General features: G+C 50.1%; 2 protein-coding genes across 8 annotated transcripts in view; both read left to right on the forward strand.

The window, feature by feature from the left end:
• NDRG3 (NDRG family member 3) overlaps positions 1 to 1,007 on the forward strand; it is a 79,251-nt gene extending 78,244 nt beyond the window's left edge. For all 6 annotated transcript variants that reach the window (XM_036418406.2, XM_036418408.2, XM_036418411.2 and 3 more), the window contains one exon: positions 428 to 1,007. In XM_036418406.2, the coding sequence (XP_036274299.1) occupies positions 428 to 609 (182 nt within the window). In that variant the 3' untranslated portion in view covers positions 610 to 1,007. The remainder of the gene's footprint in view (positions 1 to 427) is intronic.
• SLA2 (Src like adaptor 2) overlaps positions 1 to 14,134 on the forward strand; it is a 23,223-nt gene continuing 9,089 nt past the window's right edge. The window contains exons 1-6 of one of the 2 annotated variants that reach the window (XM_036418414.2): positions 1 to 11; positions 2,860 to 4,848; positions 8,498 to 8,643; positions 11,453 to 11,552; positions 11,891 to 11,977; positions 13,864 to 13,967. In XM_036418414.2, the coding sequence (XP_036274307.1) occupies positions 8,553 to 8,643; positions 11,453 to 11,552; positions 11,891 to 11,977; positions 13,864 to 13,967 (382 nt within the window). In that variant the 5' untranslated portion in view covers positions 1 to 11; positions 2,860 to 4,848; positions 8,498 to 8,552. Of the gene's footprint in view, positions 12 to 1,613; positions 4,849 to 8,497; positions 8,644 to 11,452; positions 11,553 to 11,890; positions 11,978 to 13,863; positions 13,968 to 14,134 lie in introns of those variants that run through there. The other variant, XM_036418413.2, reaches the window with a different exon arrangement.

A 14,134-nucleotide genomic window follows, 5' to 3' on the forward strand; every position in this document is an offset into this window, starting at 1 on the left:
CATGGATGGTAGTCTTGTTGTATCGGGCTTGCACTGTGTTTGTGAAACACCTTCATACTTGTGTGGTTTGTCTTTCTTTTTGGTTTATTCTTGCATGCACTACAGGTTTTGGTTACCTGTGTGGGTTCCCAGAGCTTCCTCCCTAATTTTTCATTATGAATGGCGTGGGCATTCTCTGGACTTAGGTTTCTCCTTGTTCTTCTGTGAACAAGAATCAACTAAGATTCCAGATCTAGAGGATTAAAGCAGCCTTGCATATAGCAACTCACCTAGAGCAAATAATGCAAAGTGAAGATGGCTTTATCTTGTCCTGGGTATCACCTTAAATGGATTGGGAAAGCTAAACATAAAGCCTTTGGTGAAACTTCTGGATTAACTGAGTTTAACCAGAGCTCCATCTTCTAGTCCTCTTGGTTCTTTTTTCCAGTACCATCTGCCAGCATGACCCGGCTCGTCCGATCACGAACCCACTCAACCTCAAGTAGTATCGGCTCTGGAGAAAGTACCTTCAGCCGATCTGTTACCAGCAATCAGTCAGATGGAACTCAAGAATCCGCTGAGTCCCCTGATGTTCTGGACAGACACCAGACCATGGAGGTGTCCTGCTAAGCAGATGCTCCTCCCCTAGACCATGCAAGTCCATCCTCCTCCAACGACCACTCCACAATATAACATTTCATCCAGCAAACCAGCATCTATCTTTAACTCCTGCATGACCACTGACTCTTTCTCTCTGGTATCCTGGATTTATCATTCTCTGCCTGCCCACGCCCCTTTTTGTATGTACCAGGAACCACTTCCATGCCATTACTGTAACATTCCAACATCCTTAACTGATCAAATCTCCACATCTTCTCTTACCAGCTTTTCTCCATGCTTTCCCAACTACATATCTGATAAGATTCTTTAATCCTGACGTATGTGTGTGAGCACGCGTGTCTGTGTTTATGTGTGCGTAGATCTGTGGTTTTAGACATGCTTTCTTGTAGAGCTTCTGCAAAACAAAACAAAAAACAAAAAAGGGACTTTTTTTGCATTTTCAATGGTGTTTTTAGGGGAAATACACAGAACAGCTTTCTAGATTGGGGAGGTTACTACATTCTCTTTTGGTTCCAAATTGGTCAACAAGCTTTGCAAGGTGACTTCTGAAGAGAGCAGCTCTGAGAAATGTGGACGATCATAATTACTGTTTGGAATCTTGACTGATTGTGACCAATAGAAGGGAGCCTGCTACATAGAGAAGCAGGCGGGGTGCCCAGCCACCTCCTCCTGTCCAAATGAATTCTCATACACTATTCTATAAATACAAGGGAGGGATATGTACTGTTAGAAGCCCATGAATAATGAGATTCTGGTGCAACATGGAGTAGTTTCCAAGAAGTGGGCGTGGCTTAATTATTAGACTCTATTATAGGGGTGTCGAACTCAATCAGAGAAGGGGCCAAAATCTAAAATCCAGCCTAAATCGCGGGCCGAATGGTTTACTGAACAGTCATAAACTGTCATTGTGATGGAAACGCAGTGGAGTGCAGTGATGACAGCGCAGTGCGGGCCACATTGCAAGGCCTGGCGGTACGGATTTGGCCCGCGGGCCTTGTGTTTGACACATGTGCTCTATTAGAACAAGAAGGTTGAAAACTAAATACCAGGTATTCACTCTGCTGGAGCAAAACTGTCTGATCCTACTACCAGGTCTGTGATGGAGAGATGGAGAAACACTCTCCATCCTCCAAAAAGAGAGAGGTATGGCCTGAAAATTATGTCAGCAGTGAAGAAATGGCAGTGGGAAGAGGAACTGGCATTAACATAATATCCTATTTAATAAGTATAGTCTTTTTTTGCAGCACACTTAATGGAAGCTAAGTGAAGTTGAGATAGAACTCATTTCTCAGGAAGATTCTTAATTCTGTGAACACTTTTGTAGGAGGGAAGGGATCAGTCTGTAAGGCAGCCTGTCCAGGTAAAACTGTGTTCATTCTACTACGATGTGAGTATCGCTGGGTGGAGGGTTAAACCAGCTGCCACACAGCCAGGGCCAGCTACTGAGAGCATCGAGATGAAAACACAGGGCGGCATAGTTCCAAATCTTAGGAAGGGGCTTTTCGCCGTAGTATTCGCTTTCTGCCAAGATTGGGAATGCGTCACTCTGCCAGAGTACAACTTTTTACAGATTATTAAATAAAGCTGTATATGTCTCATTGTTACCCAACTGCTGGTCTTATTTCTCTCAAGCCACTCACTGGGGCTCAGGGAGGGACCAAGTTACTGAATATGGGCTCTGTGCTGGGCATTTCCACATACTTGATCATCCATCCCACCCAGCGAAGAAATGAAGTCTTGGGATAAATAATTTGCCTAAGGTCATACCGGAAGCCCAAGTCTGTCTCACACATCCTCTATCCAAACCAAAAATCGTGAGAAGTCCAACCATGGCTCGTGACGGAGGGGAAGCTGAGGTCTTGGAAAGGTGTGGGGTTGCTGCGTCTGCCCCTCAGCAATAATCTACAGCCACTTTTTGGTTTTTCAAACAGACCAGCCTGTATTTATCCGGAAATGTCTCTCTCTGTACCCACCAAGAATAATTTCAGGAGGCCACCGTCTCAGGTTAAGTTTGAATGATCCAGGAGGTGCTACAGCCATAGTATAGCAAGGTTGCAGTGTCTGTGGGAGAAACTGGTAAAATGACTCGGACCCTGCTCAGTCTGGTAGAGAAGATGAAACATGCACGCGGACAGATACAGGCCACCAAGCTGAGTTCCCGACATTGCAGGCCAACACAGAGTCCAGAGCTGGCGGAGTCTGATGGACAGTTCCTCTTATAATCCACACTGCTGCAGCCTTTTTGGCCCCACTTGGCAGGAATGGTTTCCCATCTTAGCCTTGTGCCTGGAGTCAGGCCTCAACTGAATGCACCTTACTGACCCTAACTGCACTCTTTCCTCTTCTAATTTTCATTTTCTTCCTGTTCAGTCCAAAAAATTTTTGGGTGCGGGCTTTGTGAGAGAAAGGGAAGTGGCCAGGTATACTATCTGTGAGATTGGATAAAGCTCTCTTCCAGCCCAGCTGGCATAGCTCAGTGGTTGAGCATTGATTTATGAACCAGGAGGTCACAGTTCAATTCCGGTCAGGGTACATGTCCCGGTTGTGGGCTTGATCCCCAGTAGTGGGGTATGCAGGAAGCAGCTCTCTCTCTCCTCCCTTCCTCTCTAAAATAAATAAAGATATATATTTTTTTCAAAAGCTCTCTTCCAAATCATTTAATCCAGTTCACATGGCAAAGTGGATTGTCTTACAGAGAACAGCTGAGGAGAGTTAAGTTATTTGGCCAAGGTCACTCACTAGAAAATGTTCCTAGTTCTTCCAAAAATCAATGTATTTTTTTTGAGCACCTGCTACAGGCTGGGCCCTTAGCGCCTTCCTATATGTTTCCTTCTATTGGCCCAGTGAGATACACGCTAGTTCCATTTTTTGGATGAGAAATGGTCACAAAGCTGCTAAGGTCGGATCTAGGCTCTAGTGGAGTGCACCTCCCCTCTGACTCCTTCAGCTCTCCATGCCCAGTGCTCATGGCGTTCACGCCAAACCAACCTTGCCGAGCAGAAATGGAGAACCTGAGCTGGAGTCCGCTGTATCAGAGCGGTGGGTCATTTGGTGTTTTAAAAAATCTGCAGTAACACTAAGCCCCCTAATGGAAAGGCTGCAAGTGGGTTTGGTTATTGCGATTTCAACAAGCTGGGAACTTAAGTTACGTTTCTGTGACTGAAGGTAACAATGATCAAAGGCCATGGTATCAGAGATTCTTTATCCCAGTTGAGTGATTTCCAAGCTCGGGGTGTGCATCAGAGTTACCTGGAAGGCTTGTGAAAGATTGTTCCTTGCTCAGTAGATCTGAGATAGGGCCCGGGAATGTGCATGTCTAACAATTCCTGGATGATGCTGAGGCTGCTGGTCTCCAAGGACCACACTTGGAGAAGCGCTACCCAAAGGTCTTGCTACTCAAAGTGTCTGCAGAACAGCAACAAGGGTGTCACCTGGGAGTAGTTAGCAATGCAGACTCTGAACCCCACCCACCACAGACACACTTACCCGAATCTGCTGTGAACAAGATCCCTGGGTGATTCCTATACACATGGAAGGTTGGGGCACATCACTCCAGGGCAGTGCTTCCTGGACTTGCCAGGCACAGGGATTGCTTACCTTGTTTAAAATCCAGAGTCCTAGGCTGCTCCTCCGGTGACTTGCATTCAGATGTGGGAGAATCTCAAGGTTCTGATACTAACAAGCCCCTCCGGTGAATATTATAATCAGGTAAACCTGGAGACTCCTGCTCATTTGCCTCAGTTTTGTGTTCCTTGGGTAAGACCAAGCTGTGAAGGCAGAAAAACAAAACAAAAAACCTCTCCCTCCAGGATCATGACAAGGCAGCTGCTTCTGCCCAGGAAACAGGAACTTGGGGAAGGTGGCTCCTTGATGGTCTGTGATGCCGTCAGAGGAAATGAGTGGTTGTGAGAACCACAGAGTCTGCAGATGTGAGCGAGGAGCCCCGAGGACTCTGCCACGGGCTCAGAGAGCTCCGGGCCTCCTCTGGCCCACTTGTGCTTGGGAGGCTCCCCCAGTCCAGGCTCCCGTCCCATCCCAGGTAACCAGCCACAGGCAGAAACCAGGCTGCCAAAAAGCCCTATCGAGGGCCTCTCCCTGAAGATTCTCCCAGGCCAAGAGGGCGCTGGGTGTCCTAGGACTAAGGATGTTGACAGGCTTCCAGAAGGATCCCCCACAGCCCTAACCTCTCCAGCCAGAGCATGTGTCTCAGCGGAGCCCCCATTCCAAGCCTCGGGTGACAGGAGAACAGTAAGTACGCTTGTTTTGTTTTCCGATGGCCTTGGGCCTTGGGAAGGACGGGCCCCTCGGAGACTGGAGTGGGCTTTCTAGTTGGGAGGAAGCTCAGGACGGAGGTTTCTACTTAGGGTAAGGGTGGTTTCTAAGGGTTCTGAAGGAACCGAGCCCCCCCCCCCCCCCTCCCGCACACCTCTGTCCTCTGGAGAATCACTGTGCCCTCCAGCATGTCTGCATGCCTCGTCTGGTCCCAGCTCCGTTACCAACTTGCTGTGTGACTTTCCAACTTCAGGGAATGAGAGAAGTCGGGATTGTAATCTCTGAAGACACTTTCAACTCTAGTATTGTCAGTTCCTCTCAAAAGGGTGGTATTTCTCAGCTAACAGAGGGAGCCCAATCCAAACTTACCACTCTTTTTGTTTGTTTGTTTTAATATATATTTTATTGATTTTTTTACAGAGAGGAAGGGAGAGGGATAGAGAGTTTGAAACATTGATGAGAGAGAAACATCGATCAGCTGCCTCCTGCACACCTCCCACTGGGGATGTGCCCGCAACCAAGGTACATGCCCTTGACCGAATTGAACCTGGGACCTTTGAGTCCGCAGGCCGACGCTCTATCCACTGAGCCAAACCAGCTAGGGCCAAACTTATCACTCTTGCTGCACCACTGACAAATTATCCTCGGAAGCACAAACACACCAAGGCAGGAATGGCAGGCCTCGCTCTGCACTGACCAGCTGTGTGACAGTGAGCATGAGTGAGGGTGGGCTCTGTGGGCCCTGGTTCTTGTATCTGAGTGGAATTCAAATGCAGGCCTCTCAAAGGATCAGGTGAAATGATGTGAAAACAATTGTGGGCATTGTGCTGATCTTCGCTGCTTTTACTGCCTCCTTCCACCCACTGGCCCAGGTCCCCTAACACACAGTAAGTTATTAGAATGCTTCTATTATTAATTATTAGATCCTCTGTTTTGAAAGTTTTGGCCAGCCCCCCTCCTCCTAGGCCTGCCCACCCCGTGGTCTTCATTTTGCTCCCCCAGGAGGCTGCCTGGCCCCACAGGTGGAGGGAGCTAGCCGAGGGTGCTGGGGCTTCTGCTTCCTCCGGCCCATCCCCCAGCTCCACCTGCTGCGGGAAGAAGTTTCTGGGTTCAGCACAGTTGGTGCTTGTGGTGACTTTTCTTGCTGAAGGAGGGGGAAAAACCAGCCTTTACTGAGCACCATTCTGTGCCAGGCTCCTCAACTCCCCCATAGCCCTGTGGACTCTGCGTTATCCCTAATCACAGATGAGATGGAAAGGTCGCATGCCCTTTCTGAGGTCACACAGCCCCAGCCTGGGTGGCCTGAATTAATCCCTCGTGCCACCTAGGAAAGATGTCCCCCTAGGATTTTCTGCACAGTAAACAGAGTCCGCACCTCATACTCCAGGGGAAAGGCTGGGGAGGGCAGGAATGTTGAAAGCCTGACCTGAAGGGATGCCTTAGCAGCGAGGGAGTCGGAGACCTGAGGAGGCAGCAGCACCATGTAGGCTGCCGAGGCTTCAGAATCCCAAAGTCAGCAGGAGGCACTTCCTAAGGAGGCCTGCTTTGTCTTAAGAGCGCCTGTCCCATGAGTCCTGACGCCCCAGTGGGAGGCAGCAGAACCAGGCACTGTCAGCTCCTGCTGATGACAAGATGGCAGAGCTGAGGGCACGTCCCTTGCACATGTAGTTGCAAGGATTTTTACTCCGGACAGGACTGGCCTGTGAGGCCATAGAAGTCAGTCCATGATAGTGACGGACACCTGTCCTCACCCGGGCTTGGTGTTAGGGTTCAAGGGTAAGGGCTGAGCCTGCTCTCTCACAAACTGGTGTAATTATGCATCTCTCTGCTGAAAGGAATGAAACCACCTCCATGAAACACTTTAAAACAGTGTTTAGAAAAATCAGCATTACCCTGGAAACCTGGGAATTTAAATTATTTTAAGGATAAGGCAGCTGACCAGCCCTAGTCAGCTAGCTCATTTGGTTAGAGCCTCATCCCAGTAAGCCAAGGTTGCAGGTTCCATCCCCTGTCGGGAACATACAAGCATCAACCACTGAATGCACAAATGGGTGGAACAACAAGTCTCTCCTCTCCCTCCTCATTTTTGTTTGTTTGTTTGTTGTTTTTTAAGACCCCTGTCCAAAGAACTAATAATTACATTCACCCATTTAGTTCATATGTATTGACCACCTTCTATGGGCCAAGGGCCTCACAAAATGCTGGGGGGGGGGGGGGGACAGGCAAATAAAGAGAGGTCCCATCTTCATTGAGCTGTAGAATAATGGCATCCTGTATAATAAAACCCTAATATGCAAATCGACCAAAAGATAGAATGACTGGTCACTATGAACTGACCACCAGGTTGCAGGCGCTCAATGCAGGAGCTGCCCCCTGGTGGTCAGTGCACTTGCATAGGGAGAAATGCGGCTCAGCCAGGAGCTGGGCTCATGCAGGAAGGAGCCTCTGCGGCAGCACTAAGGAGCAGCAGCCAAGCTGTAGGGAGCAGCAAGCAGGCAGACAGTAAGGAGCGAGAAGAGAAGTCCTGCACCGAGAGAGGACAGGCCAGGCTGAGGGATCCTGTACCCCCGCCCCCAGTGCACCGGGCCTCTAGTACTAAATAAACAAAAGCTTTAATAAATGAATAAAACAGGAAGGAACACAACAGGGAGCCAAGACAGAAAAGGGGAGGCTCTTAGGAGCAGCCTCTGGTGAAGTGACATTCAGGGCAGAGTAACGGAAAAGCAGGCTTTTCACATGTGTGTTATCTCTAGGACCCGTATGTTAAGTATTGTTATCCCCATTTTTCCGATGAGGAAATGGAGGCAGAGAGGAAATGGCTCACACCAATCTTCCAAAGCCTTGCAAGTCATCACAGTGTCACACAGTCTCCAAGTCATCTTACTTTGCCCAGTGTCACCTTAGCTTGCTGTGACTCCAGATTCCCCTTGTCCACTTTTTTGTTGTTGTTAATCCTCACTGGAGGACATTTTCCGTTGATCTTTTAGAGAGAGTGGAAGAAAGAAGGAAAGGCAGAGACATACCGATGGGAGAGAAACACAGTCAATTGGTTGCCTCCTGTGCACACCCCGACTAGGGCCCAGACCAGGAAGGAGCCTGCGACCAAGATACATGCCCTTGACCGAAATTGAACCCGGGACCCTTTGGTCTGCAGGCCAACACGTTATCCAATGAGCCAAACTGGCTAGGGCTCCCTTGTCCACTTCCAACCCGAGCCATGGGTTCTGATTTGCCTAGAGTGAATTCTGACCTATCATTGTCCCCTGCCACCCACAATATGATCCCAGGTCAGGAAATGGTTCTGAATGGGCCATCTGAATGAACTGCAAGGGCTGGGGGAATTCAGAGAAAGCTTCCTGGGATAAGGTGGGATTAAGGCAGCCCTGAAGGGGAAATAGGACATTCCAGCCAATGGGAGGGTGCACCACACACACAAAGGCCCAGAAACAGAACAGCATGGCTGCAGGGTGAAAAGGGGTCCGCTTTGAGGAGACCTTCACAGTCTGGAGCCTGGTCCTGATGGGAGGGAGAGTATTTGCAGGCATCAGCAAGGAGGTTAGTAGGACAGAGCCAGGGAGGGAGGGGGCCACACCAGGCCCGGGGCCACAGTTCTGTCCCATCACAGCATCTCTTTCAGATTTCTCTCCACGATGAGCTTCTGAGAGCTCTTCTGAGGAGCAATGGGAAGTCAGCCCAGCAGAGGGAAAACCCTGCCAAGCCCAAACTCAAGTCCATCGGTCCAAGTCCTGGACCCTGTACCCATGCAACCAGGTAAGCTACGGGGCCCAGAATAGCCACATCTTTCCCAGGCACCATCAGGCTGCACAGGACCTTCCTGACCAGACACTCCAAACAGCTTCAAGTGTCATTGAGTGCCTGCTGTATACCAGGCCCTCCCCGGGAGCCATCCAGGCAGGGCCCTGCTCTGGTAGAGCTTACAGTTTAGCAGTCAGCATTAAACAACCACGTAAAGGAGAACATCTAAGAGAGTGACAGGTGCTAACCAGGCTGGGGGACAGTCCTCCAGGCATTCCCAACCAATTTATTTGGAGACTGAGCTGGCAACTCTAAGACCAATCCCACTTCTGCAGCTCTCCATAACTGCACTGTCTGTTAAAATATTCTCTAATTGTTTGATGCTATTTAAATTTAAGTTAACATTAATTTAAATGAAATAAAATTAAATATTCAGCTCTTCAAGACACACTAGCTGCATCGTAAGTGCTCAAAGCCAAATATAGCTACTGGCTACCTTAATTGCTTCCCATTGCTTCCCAGCAACATTTCCATCATCATTTCTATCTATAAAATTCTACTAGGCAATGATGCCCCAAAGCCTCTCCTCTTATCCTGAGAGGTGCTGTGAAATACTTAAAGCGAAATTAGAGCTATGACAATTGGAAAAAAATTGGCATATACAATGAACATGTTGAACCTATAGCTATTATTTTCTAAGGTAGTCCTGAATAAAAAATGCTACTTTTTAGGACAATTAGACAATCAAAACAAGTTCTAATATATTTATGTCAAGCTACTGCCCCTAGTTTGGTTCTTGTTCCCCAAAATAGCCCATACATCCTTTCTCAATGAGGCTGATTTGGGGTTTTGATAATGTATTCATTGGAGTTCTGCAGAGAAACAGAACCACAAAACCAATGAGGTATTGATATGTGTGTGTGTGTGTGTGTGTGTGTGTGTGTGTGTGTGGTAGACACAGAGAGAATTTATTTTAAGAAATTGGCTCATGCCGAAACCAATTTGGCTCAGTGGTAGAGCGTCGGTCTGCGGACTGAAGGGTACAAGGTTCGATTCCAGTCAAGGGCATGTACATTGGTTGTGGGCACATCCCTGGGAGGGTGTGTGTGCAGGAGGCAGCTGGTCAATGTTTCTCTCTCATTGGTGTTTCTAGCTCTCTATCTCTCACCCTTCCTCTCTGTAAAAAATCAATAAAATGTATTAAAAAGAAAAAAAAAAGAAATTGGCTCATGCAATTGTAGGGGCTGGCAAGTTTCAAATTTGTGGGGCAGGCCGACAGGCTGGTGACCCAGGGAAGAGCTAATGCTGCAGAATTCCAGAGTTGAGTCTGGAAGCAGAATTCCCTCTTCCTCAGTGGACCTCAGTCTGTTTTCTTAACACCTTCAAGTGATTGGAAGAGACCCATGCTCATTATGGAGGGTAATCTGTTTTATTCAGAGTGCCTGATTTAAAATGTTAATCACATCTAAAAAATACCTCTATAGGAACATCTAGGCTGGTGTTTGACCAGATATCTGGGGATTGTGGGCTAGCCACATTGAGACATAAAATTAACCATCACAGATAACAGAATTACTCTACACCACATGGCACCTTTAGGAGGAAGGACATGGAAAACACACTTAAACAGAACTAGGAGATGGCAGAACCAAATGTCTGCTTATGAGTGTTGGGCAGGATTCTGTCTGAGTCTGAAAACACTCTTACAATGTCTGGGGCTTCCTTCCCTCTCCTCAGCCCCTGCCCCCAATATCCTCATCTCCCTAATGCCAGCCTCTCCAGCCACTACAGACACTGAGTCCCAAAGCCCTCGGCCCTGTAGCCACACAGTCTGCACAGAGAGCCTGGGGCCCAGCAGGCCTCTCAGGAAGAGACCTGGAAACCACAGACCCACCGCCACCTCATTTCCTCTGAATCTAGCTGTAGGCAGCAGCCCCGGGGCAGCTCTTGAGTCATGCCCAGGCTGCTGGGGTGGGGTGGGGGGTTGGATCTCCCAGGCCCCATGCAGGTGTCCTGCCTTCGGGGGCCCATGCTCCCTCCTCTGCCAGGGTCCCCAGGAAAAGGGCGGGCCTCTCTCGGCAGGTCTAGTTCTGTTCACAGCAGAAACATAGCTTTTGGGCACCCCGTTCCATGCGTTGTCTGTGCCTCAGACTTACATCCATCCAAAAGCTACGGCTTTTGTGCCAGGCCTTGTACACGCACAGCCAGGGTTCACAGTAGCAGACAAGACCACAGTCCCTGCCTTCAGGGACAACCAAGTCCCAGAGATGGGTGCTTAACCAGCAATCAGTTACTACTCTGTTAGATTGTGTCAACAATGATGTAAGGGACTCTGACCAAGAGTGTCTGCTAAGAGGCTTGTCAGGGAAGGCTTCCGTAAGGAAGGGACATGTCAGGGGGGGAGTGAAGGGTGCTGGTGAGTCAGCCAGGGGGAGGGGGGCAACCCAGGGGATAACGTATGCAGCTGAGCAGTTCCTAGAGGTGCATGGCCAGGGCTTCCAGAAGGGGGAGGGGCCCTTCCCAGGAACCTGGTTTTGCCCTTATTGCAGGATGCCCTCCACAAGACTTGCTTGCATTGTTTATTCGGGCGTCAGGAATTTCCCTGCTCCATGGCATGCCCAGGCCCTGTGCTGCAGACAGTTCAGAGAAAGAGATCACTCCTATCTGGGGTCACCACAGGGATCTCCACGTGTGTCTGAGAGGACACATAGGAACCAGCCCAGGATGCCTGTGTGAGGGTTGACGGTGGGATCCCAGACTCCTAGATCTCACATCTGGAGGCAGGGCTGGCCAAGAGGGTGACCATCTCTGTCCCTCCATCCAGAGAGGAGAAAGCCCACAGCCGTGGCCCTGGGCAGTTTCCCGGTAGGAGAGCAGGCAGAGCTGTCACTGAGACTGGGGGAGCCACTGACCATCCTCTCTGAGTAAGTCATTCCAAGGGCATTGTGTGGGATGATCCCCCCGCCCTTCCCCGCCCCCCCCCCCCCCCAATACCTGAAGATGCACTGATGGGAGAAAAGGCCACTCCCTCCAGGAGAAAAGAACATGGCCTTTGGTGCCGAGCTCCCATGTGGCCCTAATGTTGGGATTTCAGGCAGCATGACACACCTACAGGGAGAAGCAGTGGGTGGGCAGGCCATACAGGGGTCATCTATTGCCCAGGGGGTACCTGGATTAGTTGGTGCAAGAAAACCTGGGAAACTCAGGTGGGATCCAGCTGGAAGGGCCTGCTGAGAGGGGTCTCCCTCCTTTCTCTCTGCAGAGACGGAGACTGGTGGACGGTGCTGTCAGAGGGCTCGGGCAGAGAGTACAGCATCCCTAGCATCCATGTGGCCAAAATCTCCCATGGGTGAGTATCCACTCCAGGCCCTGCTTTAGGGGACCTTCTTGCTTTCACTTCCCACAAGTGTAGTCCGTTATGTCCAGTCCTGTGCTGAACAAAGCTGGGGACGGGGGAGAATCAGGCCCAGGCTCTGCCCTCAGGAGCAGACAGGCCTGCAAGACTTGGGAGCCCAGAGGAGGTGGTTTGCAGGCCATGTGGTGGTGCTGGTAGAGAATGCTAAGGGGTGCTTGCAGGAGATGGAGCAGCCTGAATAAATGTCCTGAGGCAAGAAAACAAGGGCCTCTGGGGAGGGGGTGGAGACACGAGACACAGGGTCTCCACAGAGCACTGCCATCTCTCTGCCAAAAGTGAGTGACAAAAGAAACTGACTCCAGAGCCAATTCTGTGCCTGGAGAGAGGAAGGCAGTGCAGTGCCTTTGGGTGGGACCTATCTGAACCACACGGGGCCAGGTACGTGTCCCCGTGCAAGTGCAAGCTGTGACCTCCACTCTTGAGCTCTGAGGGAGGCAGGGCTGCAGCACGGCATGGCCGTCCTGGTCTGGGCCTCACGGTGCGTCTGGCTCTGCTGAGAGTAACACAGGGACCCTGGCTCATGTGGGCACCGCACAGAAGCAGCTCTCAGAGTGTCTGCAAGCCAGGTGAACCCACCGTGCCATGTGTTTTCTGATGTCTGGGCCTTCTGGTTGGAGGTTTTACATCCCCAGCATGGCACTAAGCTTAAGCCACGGGATGCTGACTCCCTCTAGAAGTGCCCTTTCCTTGCCACTCCACCCTTTACATCACATGTGTCAAACACAAGGCCCGCGGGCCAAATCCGTCCCGCCAGGCCTTGCAATGTGGCCCGCACCGCGCTGTCATCACTGCACTCCGCTGCGTTTCCATCACAGTGACAGTTTATGACTGTTCAGTAAACCATTCGGCCCGCGATTTAGGCTGGATTTTAGATTTTGGCCCCTTCTCTGATTGAGTTCGACACCCCTACTTTACATCCTCAGTTTTCATAAGACATGACAGTTTTTACAAGTCAACAAGAATGACTCGTTTTATTTACTGTAAGATGAGTCGAAGTTTGCTGCTGGCACCAAGTGGGATACAACTTCTCTAATCTATTTAATTGGAATCATCTCAACCCTGACTCTGGCTTTGACTGTGGAATTTCACAAAATGACACGGAGACAACATTTTCGTCAAACCAGCTTCTGTAGACTTTGCCTGGGGACTTAGGAGGCTGATGGCCTAGGACCAGAAAATTCCTGAACTTCCTACTGCAGTTAAGTCCATACAGGTATATAGGTGAGGGATTAAGGGAAAAGAGGAAGAAAAATATGGGATCAGAATATTCAAAATCCCAGCGTGGAGAGAGGCATCGGGGAGCAGGGTGGTGGAAGGGCTGGGCTCTGAGAGGCACGTTACGGTGACCAGTGGGCTGCAGGATATTTTCCAAAACCTTAGGCATCTTGAACACTTGACTTCCAGCCTGTCTGTCCACAAATCAGCTTCGTTGCAAGTTGTATTTCTGTGATAATGAAAAAAAGTTCTCTTTCTCTGAACTGTCTGCAGCACAGGGCCTGACTGAACACCTTTGGCTACAAAGTGAATCTTTAAAATGCCCAAATAAAAAAGTAATAAAATTTTAAAACAAAATGCAATGGGCGATTCTCGGGCAGGTGAGTAGCACAGTGGTGGAAGGAGATGGGCTGTGGTAGAAGAGAGGCTAGAATCTCCTACTTGCTCCCGGCTCCCTGGGCTCTTGGGAGTGAGATCTCCAGGCAGCAAAGGCTGGGGCTGACCCCAGGAGGTTGTCCTCAGAGACCCCTGGAGCCAGGACCAGGAGGGCAACGCTGGGGGGCCACCCACCCCCACAGGCTGACCCCTGTCTGCTTCTTCCCCAGGTGGCTGTACGAGGGCCTGAGCCGGGAGAAAGCTGAGGAATTGCTGTTGCTGCCCGGAAACCCTGGAGGGGCCTTCCTCATTCGGGAGAGCCAGAGCAGGAGAGGTGGGTAAGCCCTCCTGGGGCTTGACTTGGGGGCAGAGGTCAGAGGTGACATGCAAGGGGCTGGAGTCAGGCAGGCTAGCTGACTGGCTGCCATGAGAGCCTGTTAGCCATTGAGCATGAACCTACATTTCCCACAGGGCGTCAACAGCCCTCGGGAGGGATCCAAC

The sequence above is a fragment of the Pipistrellus kuhlii genome, unplaced genomic scaffold (genome assembly GCF_014108245.1).
Source record: "Pipistrellus kuhlii isolate mPipKuh1 unplaced genomic scaffold, mPipKuh1.p scaffold_m20_p_6, whole genome shotgun sequence".
NCBI classification, from domain to species: domain Eukaryota; kingdom Metazoa; phylum Chordata; class Mammalia; order Chiroptera; family Vespertilionidae; genus Pipistrellus; species Pipistrellus kuhlii.